A 22,593-nucleotide genomic window follows, 5' to 3' on the forward strand; every position below is an offset into this window, starting at 1 on the left:
TGATGAATGCCAGAAAGCAAGGGAACAACGAGCAGCTGACAAGGACCGGGGAAGCTTGAGGGACAATCTGGCGAACTCAGGTGTGTGCAGGAGTGGCCCGCCTGCTGCTGGTCAGGATGCACTGCAAAGAAACAGCAGCAGGCGGCAGCAGAGTGACAACACAGATCATGACACATTTGGGTGATAATGTTATTTTATAAACTGAAGACAACAGAAAAAATGCTATTTGATTATTTTGTAAACATATGTAAATCTTGCTATTATTGAGTTAAAAGTCTCTAACATTCATTATTTTTAGGCACTTTAATAGCTCAAAGATGAATCATACTTAGAGGCAATGCTATAGACAGTAGTATTACCTTTACGTCAAAAAAACATTTTTCCAGACATACACTGTATTTAGCATTGATTGGTACTAATGTGGAAAACAATGAAATAACAAAAGACAAAATCGTCCCTGTGGAAAACACCCCCATCTTGTGGTGGTGAACACATCGACACAGTCCCAACAGGCCCAAGTACTGCTTGGAAATACATTATCCAGCCTTAAGGAGGCTGTAACCATACAAATACTGTATTTATAATCTGCTTTTGTGAACGGAATTTTTGTTTTGACACAATGCACATTAAAATGAGGAAGGTTAGTTTTATGTTGTGCATTTTGTTCAAGGAAGTGTGACTGTAAGGCGTGAACCAGACCATGATTATGGTGTATCATTACACGCCTACAGTCTACTGTCTCAAGGTCGGCACATGTTCCATGTTGAGCAGAGACGCCCCTCTTCCTCCAGGGCATTGTTACTACCTTACAGCAAGTGTTTATTCACGCATTCCGTCTGACAATCATGCAATTAAGAAGGACAATGGACTCACAGTGTTACATTTCGTGATATAAATTATTTATTTACATTTACAGAAAAATGACCCCATCAATACAACGTAGTAATAACTAATGGAAATCGAACCCAAGATACAGTAGCTGAAGTCATTGTCACAACCAAAGGGAGAGCGCTATAATAACATTGGGCCCTCTATCAAAGGTCTCCTATAACACAAGGTGCAAGGCAACACGTGTAGCCCAGATCCCCCCTCTGCCCTCCCCCACTAAAGCACCTCACAAGAAAAAAAATCCTAAATTAAAGCTCCTTACCCTGCTTTGCACTACCCCAGGTCGCTTTACCCCAGATCTACAAATGACAGACACCAGCTAACTCGCATCTACCAAAACTCACACATCTAATACACATTCACACAAACATACTCACATTCAGTATTCTCAAACGCCCTCTCCCAACACTCCAGGTTATTACGGTGTTCTCTGGAAAGACCTTAAGGACGCTAGTGACAAGGTTTAAAGTGACGCTGTCAACTGCCGAAGGATGTCAACATTCTCATGTGCGAGTCTCACTGGTGTGCCAACTCTGTCTTTGTTTATGCCCATATCCTCCACGGGCATTCTTGGAAGTTCCTGCTGGCAGAAAAGGCCAGCCACGAGGGGAAGCAGATCCTAGATTTCTTGGGTTGCTCTACAAGGGGGGAACATTTAACATGACGATTCGGTCCGATGTGTCTGGGCTCAGATAAGTCGAGTAGAGGCGCGCATGGTGTTCTCTGAACTGAAGTGGACATTGTTTTGCTTCTGCCGGTTGATCCTGTTGGTCCGAGGGCACTTTCTGTTTGGGGCAGAAAGGAGAGAAATCTGATGAGAAGATGCACAAATATGGCTATCAATAAAAGGCCCCCTAAGTAAGGAATTTCAACAATACTGAAATATAATAATCCCTCATTTATGGTGGTTACTAGGTTTCACACCCAACAATGAGAAGTGAATTTCCACAGAGTAGGATTTCTTGTGAAACATTTTTGTAGATAGAGCATAGATAACCTGTTTAGAACCTTTTAAATATATATATTTTAACATTGTTAAAGCTATAGGCTCCAGCATATCCCTGCGGCCCTCGTGAGGATAAGCAACATAAAAAATGGATGGATGGGCATTATCAAAGCCTTCTAGACATGAAATAACACCCCTACACCTTTTCACTCATATTACCCATTATAGTTAACATAATAAATGTAACTAAACCATTTAAGCCACAAATAAGACTTATGATTGTGTGTGTTGCAGACAGAAAGTGACAGAGGGGGTTCAGAGTTGAGTTTCAGCTTGACAAAGGTTACAGCAGCAACAGTAGCCTATGTATTTCTTAATGCCTGTTGTGAGATAATTCAAATCTAAAATAAAAGCATGTTGCTATGGCAATCAAATTTTGTGTTTTTATGTCTCACTGAACATTATAGTAACATGAACACAGTACTGACACCTAGTGACCCATGTAGAACATATAGAATGTACTACATATACTCAACATCTTTGAATGCATCTTCTGTATGCCTTATACAGTATTTGTATTTGACTTCACTTAGTTAATTCATCCACCAACCAGGATGATTTATAAATTAATATATTTTTGAAAAAGAAATGTGATGATAGAAGCTGTGAAATTTGAACCACAATGTGGCGAGAGATTGGTGTACTAGATGCCATACATCAATGCAAGGTAATGTATCTTATTATAATTCTGTAATACAATATTAGTATACTCCCATTAAATATCTGGAGCCTGATTCACACTATTACTGACAAATGTGTTGTTTCTGTTATGTTCGGGCTTGAGGCATTGGATGCAGAGAGCAAGACCAAGTGCAGGTAAAAAGTCTTTTTTAAATACTAATTGTGGCTAAGCAGCAGCAGCATAGAAAGGAAACTAAACGCAGGCTAAGTCCCACATCGTGACAGTTTGTTTTGTTTCACCCTGCAGATTCCCTGACTTCCCGGTGTGAGGCGGTGCAACCAGGCACCAGGCAGGCTTCACCATCAACTCCCAACAAAATACTCAACAAGTATGAAAAAACATTTTCATACCACTGTTTAATAGCACTACCACTGGCTAGTGTTGAAAGAGAACTGATAAGACCAAAAATGTCTATATTTTTTACAATTAAATTGCATAAAAATTGGTGTACATTTACATACATTACATACATTGGTCACTCACTGATGCCCAATTTTCTATAATATTTTTGATGCCACTTTTTTGATAACATTTTTTTATGTTGTACCCCAAAAATGTGACTTGTAAATATGAAAACGATGCGTCTGTGAAGTGAAAACATCACACACATTGCTTATGGAGATAAACATTGCCCCACTTTTTGTGCTCCTTGGCGCGTATGTGACAATTTCAAGGTTTTAGTGCAATGGGAGTCAACATTTTCTTAACCAAATGTTTCCGCAGAGGAGATTAAGAAGAAACATAGCAAGAACCTGGGCTATGGCAGTTCATGGAAAACTTGCTGAGAGTGTGGGGGTGGATGTCGGAGCAAGGAAATGGTAAGATACTGACATTGACACAAAAAATAATCTGCAAGTACCTTCAAAGTCTTGCATGGCAAAACACCCTTTTTGATGAAGCATCAGTCGGATATGCTGCATGCGATCTGACTGTTCCGACTGAAGTAGATCACATATCATATATATTTACATATGAAAAAGACCTGAGTCACATTTGAAAAACTCAGAATTGTATTGGTTGAACTGACATCAACAATTGCAGTCATGATGTTGTTGAAATAGGGTATACATTCAATGATAAAAAAAATTAGTAACAAAAATTTGTCAAACTGCTATCATTAGCTGACAACAAACGTAACTAATGCACACACTGCATACGTAGCTCACGTACTCACAGCAGGAATAGGGCAGGTGCAGTTTGTTTGAAAGTTAGTGCCCTCGAGACAGTCGCTCTCCATGACATATAGCCGCTTTAAGTATTCCCTTCCAGGCATTTGTACTTGCTCCAATTTTTGTGACTCGCACGTTTTGCTACTCTGTCTTGCTGCTCGCCTTGTTGCTTTGCCTCAATAGTGTTGTCACTTTTTTTCAAGTTTATCTATTTTTCGACAGTGCCTTTCTATGCTGTCTTTTTGTTATGTATTTTCTCTTATGCCTGCTCCACATGAGCGATTAAATACAGACTACTTTTCTCTGCTCTGGCTATTGTTCTCTGCATCCAGGCTCCAACAAAATCCTCATAAATTCAAGTGGATGACGGATAGGTTTTGCCTACTATAGACTCTTACTGCTACTGTAAGTCTAAAAACAATGATAGCAGAAAAGGAATGTGCCTCGCTTAACCGTGGGCGCATGGATCTGAAACAAGAAAACGAGTGATCCATCATAACATTAATACAGCTGTCTGGTGAGGACAGTAAAGCAAGTAGCATAGTAATCTATACAGACATTCAGAAGTAGACCATGATCATTTTATCATGAAAATGTTTGTTCTTCTACCAAAGACAAGTTGTCCAATTCTGGTAAACATTAACTGTATTGCCTTTGATGGGAGCTTTAAATGGGAACTTCACTTTTTTTGGGAAAAAATCATTCACAGTCCTTATGTGAAACATGAACACATATTTTTTTCCCTTTTCTGTGCATTATAACACGAGAAACGACTGTGAAGCCCTCTAAAAAAACACCTCTAACAACATTGGATTGTTTGATATACATGCTGTGATCATGCTTTAACACGTACACTGATGATAACATGTAATAGTTTCAGTATCTTGCCGTATCTACAACACCTCGCTGACAGCTCGCCTCAGTGTCATTCACAGATGGAAGAGTGGATACGTACCTCTCAATTTCGCTACAAAGACTCAACAAGATGCTTGTTTTTTCGTCAGCATTTTTTACTTGAGGACTGGAGCGCACGTCTCGTGCTGGAAGACACAGCCATTCTAAGTAGAGTGTTGTCTCCACTGTTGTTGTTGATAGAACTGGTGTGTAAGCATGTGTATCAATGCGCCGGGAAAAGAAGTTTGGGCTCGTGTTTTAAATCATCAAAACGACACTGCAACTATTACATGTTATCCTCAGTGTAAATGCATGTTGTTAGAGGGATACATTGTCATTCATAGCTAATTTGAGATACCTTACAATGCTGTCATTGTGATTTGCCTATTTCGACTATGAAGCCCTCTGACAAAAAAAAACCTCTAACGTTGCATTGTTTGATATACATGCTGTCATTGTGCATTAACACGTACATTTTGATGATTTAAAACACCACCGAGGCTTCTTTTCTCAGTGGATTGATACACATATAGTTTTGTCAACAACAACAGAAAAGACAACACTTAGGATGTCCGCGCTCTCCTTGGCATGGCTGTGACTTCCAGCACAAGACGTGTGCTCCAGTCCTCAGGTAAAAAATGCTGATGGCAAAAGAGCATCTTGTTGAGTCTTTGTAACGAAATCGAGAGCTAGGTATCCACTCGTCTGTCTGTGAATGACGCTGAGACTAGTTATTATGAGTAAGTATTGAGTAAGGACCTCAAACAATGCACAACAATGAGCGAAAGAAGAAACAATACAAGCAGTTGATGTTTGCTAAATACAAGGATGAAGAGTCTTGAACCAGTCATGATGTGCTATATATATCACTATATGGACAGTTACTATGGTACCCATTATGTCATTGTATGGTCATATCACCTCGTACTTCAGTACAGAACCAAAAATTACCCTAGAAAAGAAGTTTTGGTTGTGTTTTAAATAATCAAAATAGGGCAAGATACTGCAACTATTACATGTTATCATGAGTGTTTCATAGTCGAAATATGTGTATCCCAATGACAGCATTGTAAGCTAGCTGAAATTAACTAGTTTTCTCGTGTTATAATGCACAGCAAAGTGCATTATAAGTTTAAGTTAAATTGCCTTTTGTGGCAAATAAAGTATGCCCTTAGTTCCATCCCCTTAAAAGAGTAACAGTGAAAATGAGTAGGCCATGATATGTAACAGTGTTATCGCATGTCAGCGTTAAACATACATATAACCTCTTACACTACCATTTGTTTGTCCTTTTGGTGTGAACAATTGTGCTTTGTGATAAGTGCAAGCCACATGGATTTCAGGCAACCATCAAAAAACAGCATGCATGGCCTTGTACTCCAGATATCCAGCAGAGATAGGTGAGTGTTTCACTTGCGTTGTTACGTTGCTCTGAGCAAAAATATTATTGTAACATTAGGAGTGTTCTCACTGTGAAGGTTCTTATTTTATCTCAATTTATGAGTACAATTCATTAGATTGCGTAAGAGACCATAATGCTGTGGTCTGCTGGTACACAAAATATAGAGAGGCCATGGGTAAAGGCTATGCAAAATTGTATTCAGATCAGTTTTGATAATACTTAGCATTAGAATTTTATAGCTTGGAAGAATGAGTCCCTCGTTTTGTGTGCACCGGGCAGCAAGGGCGCATTAATTACATTCTAGCTGTATTCAGTGTGATATTTTCTACCTCTAATGCTTTACCTAACCTTGTCACCTGCCACTATACAACTGCCTCCTATTTTGAAGCCTTTAAAGTCTTTTATTCAAATGTCATATATTGCTGAGTTCATCTTGAGGCCAGCCTGCAGCAGAATGTATGCGAACATACAGTATATTGATGGGAGTATACAAAGAAAAAATGACACAAGCAAGGTGACCCTTCAGGTGTTTCCTCTAGGCTCAGAGTCCTCTCTGTGATTCATACCACACACACACACACACACACACACACACACACACACACACACACACTAGGGTAAACTCTGCCCCAAGGCTCATTAGTAAGGCTCGGAGCATCTTGTACAAGTGTGTCTGTCAGGGCTCACCTTGTAATGCACAGCACCACCACAAAGATGATGACCACCTGGAGTGCTCCAATGATAGAGGCGATGAGAACATAGTGCAGTTTTCCGGAGCCTGGGACCACATAGAGCACGTTGTACTCTTTGGTGTCACACTGAGGGCCGCTGAAACCTGAGTGACAGCTATAATGCACACATAAAACACACAGGTCATTGTTTAGTCCTAAAAAATGGGTCACTAATTTACCATTCGATTGAGTCACTGTAGAAATGGAGCATTTGCAATGTTTTTTCTTTGCTGTAACATAAGTGATGGGCCAGGCAGAGGCTGAGGTAAAGACACAGAAAGTATATTATGCTAAGCAGCTCAAAAACATTCTGGGTTTTGCCCCTGTGCTCATGCAAAATTCTTATTATCGGGAATATAACCAATGCAGGGCATGGCCTGACTGCGCATAATCAAGCAGTATGCCGTTTGAGCGATCAGAGTGAGTGACAGCCCCCACTGAACTATAGATCAAAACTAGGCTGAAGGTCGCTATGGTCAGAATGTCATTAACCTCCAGCATAAGCAGCATTGAGCATGAAACTATGCTGGGCTGGCTTTTTCCAGCCCGGTGTGGTACATTACTATTGCATATCATTGCTTAGTTGCACTATTGCACTAGTTTCCTATCCCTCTATGCCAAGGGTTCTCATTTAGTTTCTGTCATCGCCCCACAGCGGATGGTGGGGAAATTTCTTAAACACCCCCTAATTTCAAATGTTATTGAGAATCATTAACATTTATTTATATGTACAAATCACTGTATGAGTTACTGGCACCATCCTCGTTCAAGCATGAATGAAGACACTAACAGACCTGTCAACCTTAAAGACATTTTATGAGTATACAGTAAATGCCCCTGCCTTTCATGCCCCCCAGGGGCCCCACTATTAGAGAAGCACTGCTCTATGCTGTCTCCCTCTTTACCTAACTGATTGAGACAGATGGCCGCCATAACACAGCCAAGTACAGCCAAACCTTGTTTTACGAATGCCCCACTTTTCATATGATTAGTTGTTTGAGAAATTTGCTGTCGAGGTTATTGTATAATATTACGTGTGCTATATATTGCCAGAAAAACAAATGCCCAAACAAGTACCTACCCGTTGGTGACTCATTTATTATTGGGTGCAACTGCTAAATAACTAAAGAATGTTACGAGTGCCAGCAATATGATAAAGAAGTCGAGAAACTCATAGAACAAAGTACAAACTCCACTCCCCACCTTCCTCTCCAATCTTCCCCGTCTTCCCCAACAAACATCTTCAATCAAGGTGAAATATTCTCTCGAAAATGTATTTGTTGTTAATATTTTTGGGTGTCCACAATTCATTGGATTAACATTATGTGTATGGGAAACTTGCTTCTGACCTTTTGGAATTAATTTATAATAAAAAAAAAATAAGATTCTGAATTAATATATAAATAAGAAATCACATAGTTTTGTGGTTGACATTGTCCATTATTCTGAAAAAAAAAAAAAAAAAAAAAGACACAGAAGACACATTCAAATATGTTGAAATGTTGAGGTCTGTAATGTTCAGTGAGATGCATAAGCATCACACCTTATTACCGGAACAACATGCTTTTATGGTAGATGCTGAACCCCAACATCCGACATCCTCTCCACTAGGCATTGACATCATTTATATATGTCTAACATGTCTTATTTTCTCTTATTATTTCTACTACATTGGGTAATACGAGTAGTGGTTAGCATTCTGGACTTCAGAACAAACGCCCCGTCGTTCTTATCTCCACTAGTAAGCATCATTGGTATTCGTCAGGAAGGGCATCCGGAATATAAAGCGCTCAAGCCAAAATCAGTTGCTGTGACAACTCCATAATCAGGAAAAAGCCGAAAGAAAAAGCAAACAAACAAACATTGGGTAATATGAGCGTAAAGCTGATTCATGTTGAGAGGGTTCCCAAGATGTTAAAAACCATATTTAGAAGGTCCTAAACAAGTTTTTTTATACTATTTCTAAATAAGAAATCCTGTTCCTGAGTCTTGCAGACATTCACTTATTGCAATCGGGTCTGAAACCAATTAACCATGATACATGAATTAAAGCCTACCTCCTGAAGAATGGGTTTAACAACACAGAGAACAACTCCAAGTAATATTTGACATTATTTGCCTATGACCCGATTGCAGAGCGAATGTGAGGCTTGCATTTCTTGTACAAAGATTTTTTTCTTCAAAGCCAAGCATTGAGTGCTATGAGAACGACGCAGCCTAATTGAGATGATCTCTGTCCTAAGGAAGGAGCTAAATGGCACACCTTTTATCTTTCTGTCTGACTGCTTCACAATCTCTTCCTTGGCTTCCTTCTCTGTCTCAAGGGAGATTGTTACCGCGAAACACGGACACATTCTTGTTTGGTCGAAAAATGCACACATACCCACCGTTTACCTTCCCCTCCATCTCACAGTGTGACATCATTTCAACCTTGGTGTGTATTTGGGGTCTATGCTTTACACACACACACACACACCTACACACACACACACACCTCTTCCCCTTTGTGTGAGCAGTAGGGGGCAGTAAAGCTCTTTAATGTTCCTCTATCTGCTCAGCACTACTTTGACAGCAAGAAAAATGTCTGTCTAGACAAGCAGAGGGGGAGCGAGGTTACAGAGAAAGGGTAGAGATAGTAGTTGTGAGCGATACCAAGACCCCTTGGCTGATACACTATCAGGCTGTAAACGACGGCCGTGTTGAGCGGTGCACTAACATATTCTCTATGCATGTGTGTTCTCTTTGCCCCAGTATCCTCGTAGCTCTTGTCGCTCATTGGGTTTTTATGTAAACGACTCCCTGATCCAGGATTAACTACAGCAACGTTTTCATGTTTTCACATAAGGAAATTAACATTGTAGTTAGTTCCAGCATAAAACTGGATCTCTGTGCAGTGGCATCACATTAGTGTCTCCTAGGGCAAGAAAATAAAGCCTTCAGGTAAGTCAAACCGGCTTTCAAGGAAAAATGATAAGAGTGAACAGCAACAATCCGAGCTACAAACCAAGTTCAACCTTGTCCAGCAGCACTAACATTATGTAAGTGTGTGTTGTGATCAAATCCAGGCACTGCAGTGTGCATGCATCAGCGTATTTTGTTGCAGAAATTGATGTTCCCAAGAAAGAAAAAAATAAGCAATCCAAGAATTCTGATCAAAGCAACAGTACACAGAGTTGCCTCCTTGAAACTAGATCGCTGTCTGTTCAACATTTGACAACAGTGTTAATTTTCATTTAGTCATAGTACTTTTCACAATGACAGAAGGTCTTCAAAACAAAATGTACTCTCATAGAATAATGCAAAAATAATGCAAATCTACTCCAGACACCCAAAAGTGTAACAGATAACACTTCTATGGTACAGTTATAGTTTTGCATGCGGCAAACAATTCAAAATGCATGCAAATGAGAAATCAAATGGATACATTAACATTTAACATCACTGTGATATGGCAGTGGCAACCACTCGGACACCATGTTAGTATTATTTCTTGAATCCAATAGTGTTTCCATTCTTTTTCTATGCCGCTTGTCCTCACTAGAGTCGCTGGCTAGTCCAGTTGACACCCTCAACTGGTCGTCAATATGGTTTATTTATTTCCCCTTTATTTTACCAGGTAAGACCGGTTGAGAACAGTTTCTCATTTAAAATGATGACCTGGCACTTGTAACTTTCTATGGCTTCATTTTAGGTTATTTCACGGCCATGATCAATAAGGAAATCAGAGACTTGTGGTGTAAATGTGCCAGTCAGCAAAGACCAACACCCAACCGCTGACTATGTCGCTGACCATGTCACTGACGGGCAAGGGAGCTGGTGGACATTAGCTACGTATACATGGACCCAAATATTCCAATTGCATTCGGTTTATTTGCTCAAACGGAAAGAATTTAACTTTTGTATACACCTCATTCCGAAAGAAAAGTGCCAATCCAAGTGAATATATAATCAGATTCACAGGGTTGTAATATTCCTTTCCCCAATCCGATTGAGGTATCTTGTAACCGCTCAAACAGAATGGAACAGAATCCAAAATATATATCTATATAAAACATGTCCTGAGTTTAATTATAAAATATTAGCAAGGTTGAATGTTAACTTTTCCTGTTTAAATTTATCCCGGGTGCATTCTTTCAGTGCATGCTCAGATATGACGTAACATGCAGCTCAAGACGTTCTTCAGTTTTAAAAATGGAGGCGAGCAATCGGCACTGGCCTGCTACGGAAAGTTTGTTTTTGATCCAAACTAATTTCAAGACTGGACAAACAAAAAACTTGTAACACGGAGTTATTCCAACAGGTGAAAGTTATTTCCATTCGGAAAGAGAAAAACTCCTCATATAAAGGTGGTTCATTTTATCCAGTTTCCATGCTGATTGCAAAGACGAATAGGCTGCTAACAAGGTTGTTTTGTGTATTGTTTGAACTGAAAAAAAAAAACAAACAACAACATGAAAATATTTTTTTCAGATGTAAAAAAAAAACACCATTTAACCGTCTAACCCGGTTAATGTGTTTTCCAGTTACATCGAAAATGGAGGGTTTTTGCTTTGATTAGTGTTTTCCAGCAATAATTATGGTGCACATCTTGTGGAGTTGTTAATGCACTGTGTCCTTGTGTCCTTAATGTATTTTGACAAAAAGTCCTTTTTAGCCCCCTATTAACTTGCTACTACGTGAAAACAAAAGCCAGAGACAGCTCTGTCGCCTGGCCATGATGTCACTAACAGTCGACTCTCAAAAATTTTAACATGAAACACATTTTTGTAGTTTTACAATTATAGTTTTTCTTGCCAGTCCAGTAAATGAAGGTAAAGTGGTAGCAGAGGATTCCAGTTTGTTGCTATTGAGGAGCAGGTCAAACATCACATATCAACAGGGGACACACAGATGAGGCTGGCAATAACCCAGTCCGCCTATCTATGTTTGCCCCTGTGGTTTTTGGCAGCAGGTGATACTGCCAGATCCATACCAACATGTCCTGACAGACAAATAAACAAAGACAATGAAAGCACAACCACCTCGGCTAAGGAAGACTGAATAATTTCTGAGTAATCCTCTCTGTATGTCTTTTCCAGCAGCTCCCATCATATTCCATTTTAACCAAGGCAGCCATTTTAAAGTTGCATTTTCATTGATGGTTACTTACTTTTTTTTTTCAAAAGCTGCGCTATTTTTGCTGCTCTCGTGCTGCAAATGACATTGTCGTGTTGGTTCACAGCAGCATCTTTTGTTTATAGACAGACAAGTCCTGGATTTGGCAGGCAAGACATTGGGTCTTAAAAAGTAATCATTTCCAAAGCAGCAAGATGAATCTCATCTGTCAGTAAGAAATCAAACATGGGATTCGTTTGAAGCAATGCAGCATATTTCACTGGGAAGTATTGTGAACTGCTGTCAGGTCGCCATCGGAGTTTGCACATGACAAATAAACCCTGATTACAAAATCCACAACCCCCCCATCACTTACTTATCTACTGCTGAACTTCAAATCTTTTGCATTAGCCAATGTTGTACCTTCATTTTTGGTTGCAATGTTCCCTTCAACAACCCCTGGCAGAGATTACAAGAAGCACTTATCAGGTCCATCAACAAGGCAGCCAGGAATATCTCAGACAGATGTACATTCATTGCAAATGCAATGTTGTCCATGATAGCCAGCTCAAAAATAACATTATTGATTGACATCTTATTCAGTTCTGCTCAGGTCATCATACGTATTTTGAACAAACATTCCCTGCAACTGAAGTCAGGCATGTCAAACACTAGACCAGTGATTCTAAGCTGGTGGGTCACAGGTCTGAAAGGAAACATATTATGCTAATTTCCTGCCCTTTGTATTGAGATGTGGACTCCTATAGAGCAGCTACACACGATAACCAGCATAGAAAGATTTCTAGATCTTCCAGAATCTGCACCTATTCCAGCTGTATTTCCTTGGATTTCCAAATCTGTCTGTTTTAATTTATTTCACAGTGGAGCTGCACGGCTGTGTGATTGGTCACACTCCTAACGCTCCGGAGTACTTCCGGACTACTGCTGAACCCCACTTTCTAATTTTGTCAGTATAGGAGTTGATAATAAATGGAGAGCTACTTGAAAAGTGGTTAGAAGCTACAGGTAGCTCATTAGCTACTGTTTGAAAACCCCTGACTTAAAGTGTATGAACTCTAAGAGTGGTAATGTAACAGCTAACAACCATAAACAGAGCAAAGAAGCGCTGTGGGGAGGGCAGTCCTAGAGCGTATCTGGCCGACAGTGCATGACCATATAAGCCCGGCTCCCTGTGACACCACAGACAGCCAGTGTTAGAAAAAACGAGCCTTCAGAGCAATCCCCAAAGTCTTTCATGGCTCACTTCCAAATGTGCAAACATCATTATCTGAAACTTTGGTATCATTTAAAAACAAAAATACAACATTCTAACTATATTTATAAGTCTGAAAAGTAGAAAACGCACAATAGGTCCCCTTTAAGAAACAGTAAACACATATGGTGCTTACAATGCACATGGAAGAAGAATGCTGAGTAGCACAATGCCTGATATGATTTATCAAAGTAGTATCACGCCCCTCTGGTGTTTCCCCCATGCCGTGAAAGACTTTGCTTAATTTTTGTGAGTGAGTGTAATGCACAACATATGTGTGTGTGTGTTTTACCTGCATGACGGCTGGGCAGGTATACTGGGGAACTGGCAGTCTCCGTGGACGCAGAAATTCTTATAGTGATCCGGGCAGGGGGTATACAGGCCACCTGCCTGTCCGTTTCCTTTCATAGACAATAAAAAGGAAATGAAGAATAGAAATGGAAGGTAAAAATGACAGTTTGAGTGCAACAGATGAAGAACTGTAACATCAGAACTGACAATGGTGACAATGCATTATTTGCCAACCCGTCACCATCTGCACTTACCCGTGATGTCGGTTGGTGCAAAATGTCCATCTCCGCCTTTGTTCCCATCTGGAAAGGCCAGAGACACATTAACATTGATCTCAGGTCAAAACCTAGGATCTACCCATTAGGAGATACACGTTTGAACAAATGCCACAGCAGGTAGTGAGGGTTCAATGTGAATTCACTTCAACAGAGGGTCGAGGAGGTGTGCACCCCTGCCAGTTAATGCATATAAATGTTAGCGCCGCGTTCTCCTCAAAAGGTACACACCATCCTTTTCTATTACACTGTACAAAGGGTGGAAAAGAGAAGCGGACGAGGGTACAAAAGATAAGGGGAAATGTTATTTTTGCTCACTTTCCTGAAGCTGCTTGGAAATTTCCACTTTATAATAGCAAAACAATCTCTTTTCCACTCATTATCAGTTTATTGCAGTGATATTTTCTTCTGTGGCCCGGGGAATTCATTTCGACTGAACAACCCTGTGAGAGTATTTTCGACAGTTTCCCAGCTATGAAGCAAAAAAAGAGGCAAAGAAAGAAATAAAGAAAGAAGAAATGTGCTGGGCACTGCGATTTTGTCTTGCATATTTAGTCCCGGAATACCAGCACCATCACAGGAAGTTACAGCTGAAGTGATATGTTTGTGTGACACCCTTTTAAGCAATGTGAATGAATAATAAATTAACAATCTTCAAAGTACAGCAGCGAATACATCAAATAATTACTCTCAATGACTGTGAAATTGGGAATAAAATAATATATATATCCTTGGGGTGGTATGCATATTTGCTTTGGTTGACTTAGTGCTCACATTGTCCTTTTTATCATTGAACCAAATGCTGCCTCGTGACAAGCATACAGTATGCATGAAGTCACAGCCTAGTTGGACAGCCATTCAAAATAGTTTGTGCTGTGTAGAATACATTAGTTATTTAATATTTTGCTCCTTTTATTGGCTAATATGTCACGGCAGTTATAATCTATCTTATTATTGTACAGTGTAACCTCAGTTTTCATATCAAATTGAATGTCCAAACAAAGCATTCACACACTGCCCTCTGTGAAGAATGAATAGTGGTTCAAATTGAGACACTACAGACAGATTCCAGCCAGGGGATCATCTAACCGTCTTTGTTAAGAGAAACAGTTGGCGTCGTAAAGCTCGTATCGGCCGATCAATCGGAGTCCCTCTTTTATTTTCCCTGATTTATAGGTAAAACCATTTTGATGTGTAACTTGCATGCTGAAGAAGTATGTGTACCTCTGATATACATGTACAATGTAAATAAATTACGCTTTGTGTTATGCATGTAAAACTAATTAATTGTAAGTGTGTTGGGATTTTTGGGTGTCTGGAACAAATTCATTGGATTTACCTTATTTCTTATGAGGAAAAATAGCTTTGGTTTTCGCACATTTCGGATTTTCAGACCTTTGGGAACAGATTAATGACTAAAATCAAGTGTCCACTGTATTGTAAGAATTGACATTGTTCCACACACAACCTCTGTTACACATACTGGCCTTTACCACACTGTCAGTACTGGCCTGATATATGGGATTTCCTAAGGCTTTTTGAAATTTGAATGGTTGCCTTAGTCTTTATTTGAGCCTCAATGAACCAAAGTGAAACCGAGTTCCTTGCTAGTGAATCGAGGTCTCTTCAAGAGACCTCACTATGCTTGTTCCATTTGTGCACCAGAGTGGCGTTGATCAATGTGGAAAAAAGTGTTAAGCGCTTCAGAAGCAGTCTAAACGATGAGGATCACTTTTGAATCTGTCTAATTCCATTTTAAGAGTTTTTCAAGCTTTATATAATTTGTTTCTGTATCTGCTTCGACTGATTGAAACAAATTGCATAAACGTACGTTGCGATCAATCTACTTATTCTTCCCCAAAGCGTGTTAAATGTGGGAATTCAGTTTTCTATTCTTGCCCCAAAGCTGGTTAGAATTGATTGCTTTGTCCTCATTTACTTCATCTCAAATCAATTGTCCTTAAATGCCCTGCAGAGGCAAATGTACTCATGCACATTAAAGAGCAAAATTGTGATTCAAGCACCTCCCTGAATCCTTACAATGGATGAGTGCCGTTCTTCAGCCAATTTCAACAGTTATGTAACGGCAGGCAAAGCGACCCAAAAGAAAGGCATATAAAATGTTGCTGAATCGGGTCTTTATCTTCAGCCAGATGGATTAGCAATATGAGTCGCTTTATGGCTTTGACGCCACTGATGAATACAATATCTCTATCCCTGGAACGGTAACAAACAAACACTGAATGCAAATGGGAGATATTACACTGAAAGGTGATTAACATTATTCAGTGATGCTGTCACTATACATGGCGGTGAAAGCTATGCAGGGGGTGGGAGATTATCTCAGCAGACATTGCCAAACTATGATTATAGCAAACATTTTGTGTCATTTTAGTCAGAGGTGTAGTAGCTGGGGGTGCTGGGAAGCCAGTGTTTAGCTCCACGTGCTACCTCTTATGCCTTCTTGACCTCAATTCACCTTCACCCCTCTCTCACACATGCACACACACACAGTGACTGACACTCCAAGTGTGAAGTCCTCCTGTGGGTTTCACATGAACAGCTTGTGAGATGAGATGTGTGCATGAATAGAAAACATTCTGTACATTTGCCGACTTGATGTTCAATGGAAAATACTTTATCCTCTTTTAAATGTAAGTTGAGATCTACTGCATGAGCCATGAGCCATGCTCCCGTCTTTCCAACGTGAGTTTGACTTGCAAATACAATGCTGGATACCAAAATCAACATTTGTACATTTTTTTTAAATTGCATGCACAGGCTCTTAGTCCTGTCTCACTTTCGTCTTCCTGGTTGCTGTTCATCATGTTAGCACCTTGTTTCACAGTGATTGTAAAAGCACTGACTCATTTCTGTGACGTATGTGATGTTTTTCGGAGGAGGCTCCATAGTACACTCTCCTTGTGTTCTTTTGTAATAGTATTGGTGAAGGTGGCCGAGAAGTAAACAAATTTACATTTCAGAAAACATTAAGAAGCTTCGAAACAAACATACATTTCAGAAAACTAATTAACAGGACTTGAAACAAATTTACATTTCAGGAGGCAAATTGAGAATACGCCACAGAAATCAAACTTTCATAAAACAAATTAACACAACTTGAAGACTCAAAATAAACATACATTTGATAAAGCACATGAACAAGATTCATTTCAGAAAACTATGAAGCAAAGAAAATTCAAATTTCAGAAAACAAAACAAATTTACAGATTCAGGAGAGAAATTAACAAGAATCAAACTAAGATGACATTCCATAAAATAAATTAACAAGTCTCGAAACACAATTACATTTCAGAAAAGAATCTGCTGCGATCAGTCTCGTTGTTTCATGAAATTTGAATTTGTTTCATGTAATGTAAAAGTGCTTTGCACTTCCTGGCTACTGTGCATTGTGAGAAAAAAAAATGAAGGGCAACTCTTAGTGATGATTTATCCTCTCTATGCCTATGTACCGTCCTGTATAAAGTCACAAATATTTTGCCTCACAACAGATGGTATTCACAGTAATCACAAGAAGTTAATATTCATGGCAATATTGGCCATTTGTACTTACGACTGATTCTTATTTCAGTGGTTCTCGGTCTATGAAAATATAATTTAACTTCCGGCCTCATAACTTCCAGAAGACCAATTGTGAGATGCTTGCCTTTAATAAACTTTGCTTTTTTGCACTGGGACACAGCCATGCCGGAAAAGAAAATGGCCTTCCCTAAACATGGCAAGCACGGAATTGTCCACAATGTGTCCTGATTGGGACAAAAAATTCAGTTTGAGTCTAAGCCTTGACAGTACAATTCTACTTATATATTAATATCAGGCTAATTTGCTGGAAGAAAAACAACTTTCTCCAATGGCGTTATCAGGTCAACAGGTTCTGATTAACGCCGAATAAGTCCTTGCACCTGATGAAGTCCTGATAACTTATGTACAGTATAATAACTATGCTTCTGTCCTGGGGCCTTCTTCTTCTTTCTCTTTCGGCTTCTCCCTTCAGGGGTCGCCACAGCAAATCAATCTTCTCCACCCTCATGTCCTCCTTCACTACATCAATAAACCTCCTCTTTGGTCTTCCTCTACGCCTCCTACCTGGCAGCTCTAAACGCAGCATCATTCTACCAATATATTCACTATCTCTCCTCTGGACATGTCTGAACCATCTCAGTCTGGCCTCTCTGACTTTATCTCCAAGGCCTCTAACATGTAATGTCCCTCTGATGTACTCGTTCCTGATCCTATCCATCCTGGTCACTCCCAATGAGAACCTCAGAATCCTCATCTCTACTACCTCCAGTTCTGCTTCCTGTCTTTTCCTCAGTGGCACGGTCTCTAAACCAAAAAACATTGCTGGTCTCACCACAGTTGAATAAATCCTTGCACCTGATGAAGTCCTGATAATGTATGTACACTATAATAACTATGCTTCTCTCCTGGGGCCTCATCTATGAAAATGAATGGAATTTGACTGAAAGTCTGGCCAGAAACCCAAAATCCACATAAGGAAAAAAATATTCAGACCAATAAAGAGTGGCGTGTGCACACATACACAGACTTTTCTAATATATAATATGTTAGATCTGTGAGTTTGGTGTAAAACAAGAGAGTATGGTGTGCTAAGAAAGCAGAGGACATCCACATCCACCTTGAAAGAAGCACTGAAATACCAAATAGGTGTTTGAATGACGTGCCTTCTGCAAAACTATGATATGATATGTTTGTCTTATTGGGCTAATATGTCCTTCAAGCTCTCTGTGGACAGATAAGCCATGTCAGTGGCACTGAAGCAACAAGTCTGCTGCAAAAAGCTGATGATGTTTTGATGGGAGATTTTGTGACATAGACAGAGGAGGTTATATTGTAAGAGGTTATATTTGCCACATCATATTGCACCCCTGTTAAAGCACCAAGTAAATCATGAGTAAAGAGTAAGAGTAATTAGGCACGTCTGCACACTCAAGAAAGGGTGCTGTGGGGAAATCTGTCTTCAAAGATGGGTGGCATCACAACCTGGATGTGTGACACCCTTACTCACTAAAAGTGACTTCCTTGTACATTTGTGGTAGAGGCTATGGTTCAAAATAATTGTAACTGTTAATGACAAGAATAAGGTACGCCCGTTCCACGACTCTCCTTTGGTGTGAAGACGAGGTGGAAATAATGTGAAAAAAGTGTCATATTTGGGAGACACAGCAGTCACATAACAAATAAAACAAACATTCAGTGACAGCAAGTTTTTTTGTCATTGCTGTAAATGCAACATGACAAACCAAGGAAAAACTGAAAAAAAGGTGACCAATATCAAGATTAAGATTAAGATATGCCTTTATTCGTCCCTCAGTGGGGAAATTTGTAAGGCAGTAATCGAGGCAGATATTTACATTTTTAGTGAGCGTGTTTCCACATTTCCACATTTTTCCTCATTGATACCATATTTTTGATAATTTTGATATTATAAGCTGAGCAAAATCTGTTTACGTTAAAGCTTCATAGATCCCTGTCCTTCGAGGGACACTTGCAACAGACTCTGAAGTGTTTCATTTGTCCCCTTCTGCTGAATAAAAATTATTAAACACTATCGGTACTATCGACTGAGACATTGATACTAACGGACATTGGTACAACTGGTACACTTTAGACATTTTAGAACGTTAGTATTTGGACTAACCTTGACAGTGGCCCAGATGCTTGACCTCGATACGTTCCTGTTTCTGACAGGATGCCTCTTTCACCTGGCAGGGGTTGTCATAGGAACGCCCATCAGAGGCACACACCGGATTGAAGCTGATGTGGGAACAGTCGATGTTGCAAACACACCTACAAAACAAGAGGTTGGTTATACAAGATTTGTGAGCATCAAATATAATATATGCAGCATAAAATCTGCGGCTATGACACCATAAACTGCTGACAAATGTAAGACCTGCATGGCCATATTCAGTCAAGGATTAAAAGTGAGACAGTAAACACACAGTAAAGCTTGCGCTCAGTCAGGATATTACACCATGCATTGTAATGCTGCTCGGATTGTGTTTTGACACAATAGCAAATAGATGTAACTTTGCAAAGAGAGGCGACACAGCAGGCTGGTCAGATAAAAGACGTAACCTCACAATGGAATCAGAGATAACAAAACTGCACAATTCACTGTGTCTTGAAAATACTCTGAATAAAAAAATAACTTTTAAGCCGATAATATCGTAACATTAGCATACCATTACTGGAATAGTTTGTTTACCATATCTTCATGTCCTTCAACACAGTCTACTCAGCTAAGAAATACTTGACATTATCTCGATGAAGCTGAACGCATACAGTGTACTGCCATTGTTGGGCTTTTTCAAGTGCGGATGATTTTGCTTTATTTGTCCGTCAGCAGCGACAATGCAAGTGCTGATTGTCAGATTCAACAACAGTTTAGCAGCAACGTGAAGCCCGATGCACAGACATGCATATTTCCCTCAATTTCATTGCATTCGGATTTAGGCTACAGGGGTTGGTCTGAGACAGTCCAAAGACAAAACATGGAAATAAATCAAAACCGCGGACATACTGAGCTAGTAATTTTGATGCTGTGTAGAGCACATCATCACTCACATGCCGACATTACTATCGGCAGAAAACCTATACTGATATGAACCAATATATCACTTTTATACCAATATTGGCTAGCATTAAAGGCAACCTATTATGCCTTTTCCACTTTTCTGACCTACACATGTATATTTAGAATGTTGTATTCTTGTGTTAAACGATGAAGTTTGCGCAATTGAAAGTGAGCCCAGGAAGAAGTTTGAGATGGCTCCAAATGCTCGGTTCCAGAGGGCGTTGCAAAACTGTTCCTTTGTGATGTCACAAAGGGGCGGGCTTCCTTATGGGCGTGGTTGTAGGTGCAATGCACTCTCTGCCCTCCCACCGAGCTCTGCTTTTCTGAATATGTTCCTAGCAATGGCTTGGAAGAGAAAGCCACATTTCTTTACAATTACTGAAGATGCCACCATCACGCACAAGTGGTTGGAGTTCCTGATTCCCTACCACCCAAAAGGAATTCATTTTAATCTGTCAACGCATTTCACACTGGACTGGTTCATCTTGCTGAAGCCCTACACCAGGGGTGCTCACACTTTTTCAGCATGCGAGCTACTTTTAAAATGACCGAGTCAAAATGATCTACCCACTACAAAAATGCAAAACATCTATTTATTTTCAAATGTATTGAGGATTATTTGTACGTACAATGTATGTTGATGTACCTTACATAACCAAATGAGCCAATATTGCAAAACACACATAATTAACTATTAACATTTTTTGTAATTACCTGAGTTTACTTTGATGACTTGCACTGAATTGAACCAGCCAGGGATGCATAGTCCGGACAGTAGCTGCTGATAGCCAGCCTCAAGCACACTTCCAAATGTTTATCAGTCATGGATAATATCCGTATCACAATATCCGTATAATATTCCATATCCGTATGGAAGTGATATGTTTTTTGCCTTTTTACTTGGTCCAGTTTTTGCCTTTTTACTTGGTCCAGCTCCTTCACTCATTTTAGTGACCATAAACTTTAGCGAGGGCTTAAAATCTCGCAATTCGCCGACTAGCTTAGCACTTTGCATCGTTGTTTACGCATGAGCGGTGACCTAAAGGTCAAAATTCAGTTGTCATCTGACTGGTTGTCCTGTATGTCAATCAAGTAACGGGGATGGATGATAGGCTGACATCGTAACTTCTGCTGCACTTAGAGACGTTGTTTGATTTGATTGGTCGCCCGAAGGGCAACATTCAGTTGTCATCTGAATGGCTGCCCTGTATGTCAATCAAGTGACGGCATTGATGCTGGGATGATATTTTTTTAATGTCACGCCGCGATCGACCAGCGATCGACCAGTACCACCTCCGCGATCGACCGGTAGATCGCGATCGACTTAATGAGCACCCCTGCCCTACACCTTTCCAACATTACTTGGTTGTGTTGAAGAGTCAGAAGAGCAAGCAGTACATAACAATTTATCAGTGTCCCAACTGTGTTTATTTTGAGTAAGTCATGGAACAAAAGCCCTTGTCTGTGGAGCATTATAGAGTGTGCATACAGGGAGTGGAGTTGTGTCATTAAAAGAAAAGCATAGACTTGTGGCATACTGTAACTGTGTTAGTTAGCAAAGAATGACAAAGTCAATTGCTTAGGATGTCGTAATAGATGGGCGGCTGAACTCATTTCCGTTCCCGTTATTGTTGCTAAGAAGGAATGATGAAAAAAATACATTTAAAACAATGTTGGACTTGTGCAGTTTATTACTAACACAACAAAACGCGTGTGTGACATTGTATGCAAACCAGGAAATGTATGCAAATTGAGGCAAAATTTTACCGTGAATTTTTCATGTTAATCGTAAAACAGGCTAATCATTGCTCACGCTAACCAAGATTCCACCATAATAGAATAAACCTCGTATTAATGTAACCCAAATTCCAGACTAGTGTAACCTTAGTATTAGAAAAATAGTTTATTTAATTTGTGACCACTTACATATGCTATGCTTGTTTGTACTTGTACACTTGCTTCAAGTAATCCTCACATTTGATATTATATTGTGACTAATTGCAGTGCATTTCCTACTAAATAGTGATCAGGCTCAAGCAGGCTTTCCGATTAGATGTTAATTATTTCATGTCGTCCTTACATGCACCGCTATATTTAGGTTGTAAGTTGTAAGTTTATTAGGTTCAATAGTTGGTTCAATATTTGCTTGTCTACATATTTAAATAGAGAATTAGTTTCAGCCTCAGGCCAATCCTCCTACGTTTCTCCTCTGCCGTTTCCTTTCGATATATAGTTTGTTCTCCCATAAAGATTTTATGCAACATGT

General features: G+C 39.7%; 1 protein-coding gene across 1 annotated transcript in view; it reads right to left on the reverse strand.

Moving 5' to 3' along the window:
- Positions 1-263: 263 nt before the first annotated feature.
- Positions 264-22,593, reverse strand: part of tmeff2a (transmembrane protein with EGF-like and two follistatin-like domains 2a) — a 122,187-nt gene continuing 99,857 nt past the window's right edge. Inside the window, exons 6-10 of the mRNA XM_058082861.1 lie at positions 19,389-19,537; positions 13,685-13,732; positions 13,432-13,540; positions 6,729-6,887; positions 264-1,673 (exon numbers count right to left, since the gene is read on the reverse strand). Coding sequence (XP_057938844.1) covers positions 1,577-1,673; positions 6,729-6,887; positions 13,432-13,540; positions 13,685-13,732; positions 19,389-19,537 — 562 coding nt within the window. The 3' untranslated portion in view covers positions 264-1,576. The remainder of the gene's footprint in view (positions 1,674-6,728; positions 6,888-13,431; positions 13,541-13,684; positions 13,733-19,388; positions 19,538-22,593) is intronic.

Source organism: Doryrhamphus excisus, chromosome 9 (genome assembly GCF_030265055.1).
Source record: "Doryrhamphus excisus isolate RoL2022-K1 chromosome 9, RoL_Dexc_1.0, whole genome shotgun sequence".
In the NCBI taxonomy this organism is placed as follows: domain Eukaryota; kingdom Metazoa; phylum Chordata; class Actinopteri; order Syngnathiformes; family Syngnathidae; genus Doryrhamphus; species Doryrhamphus excisus.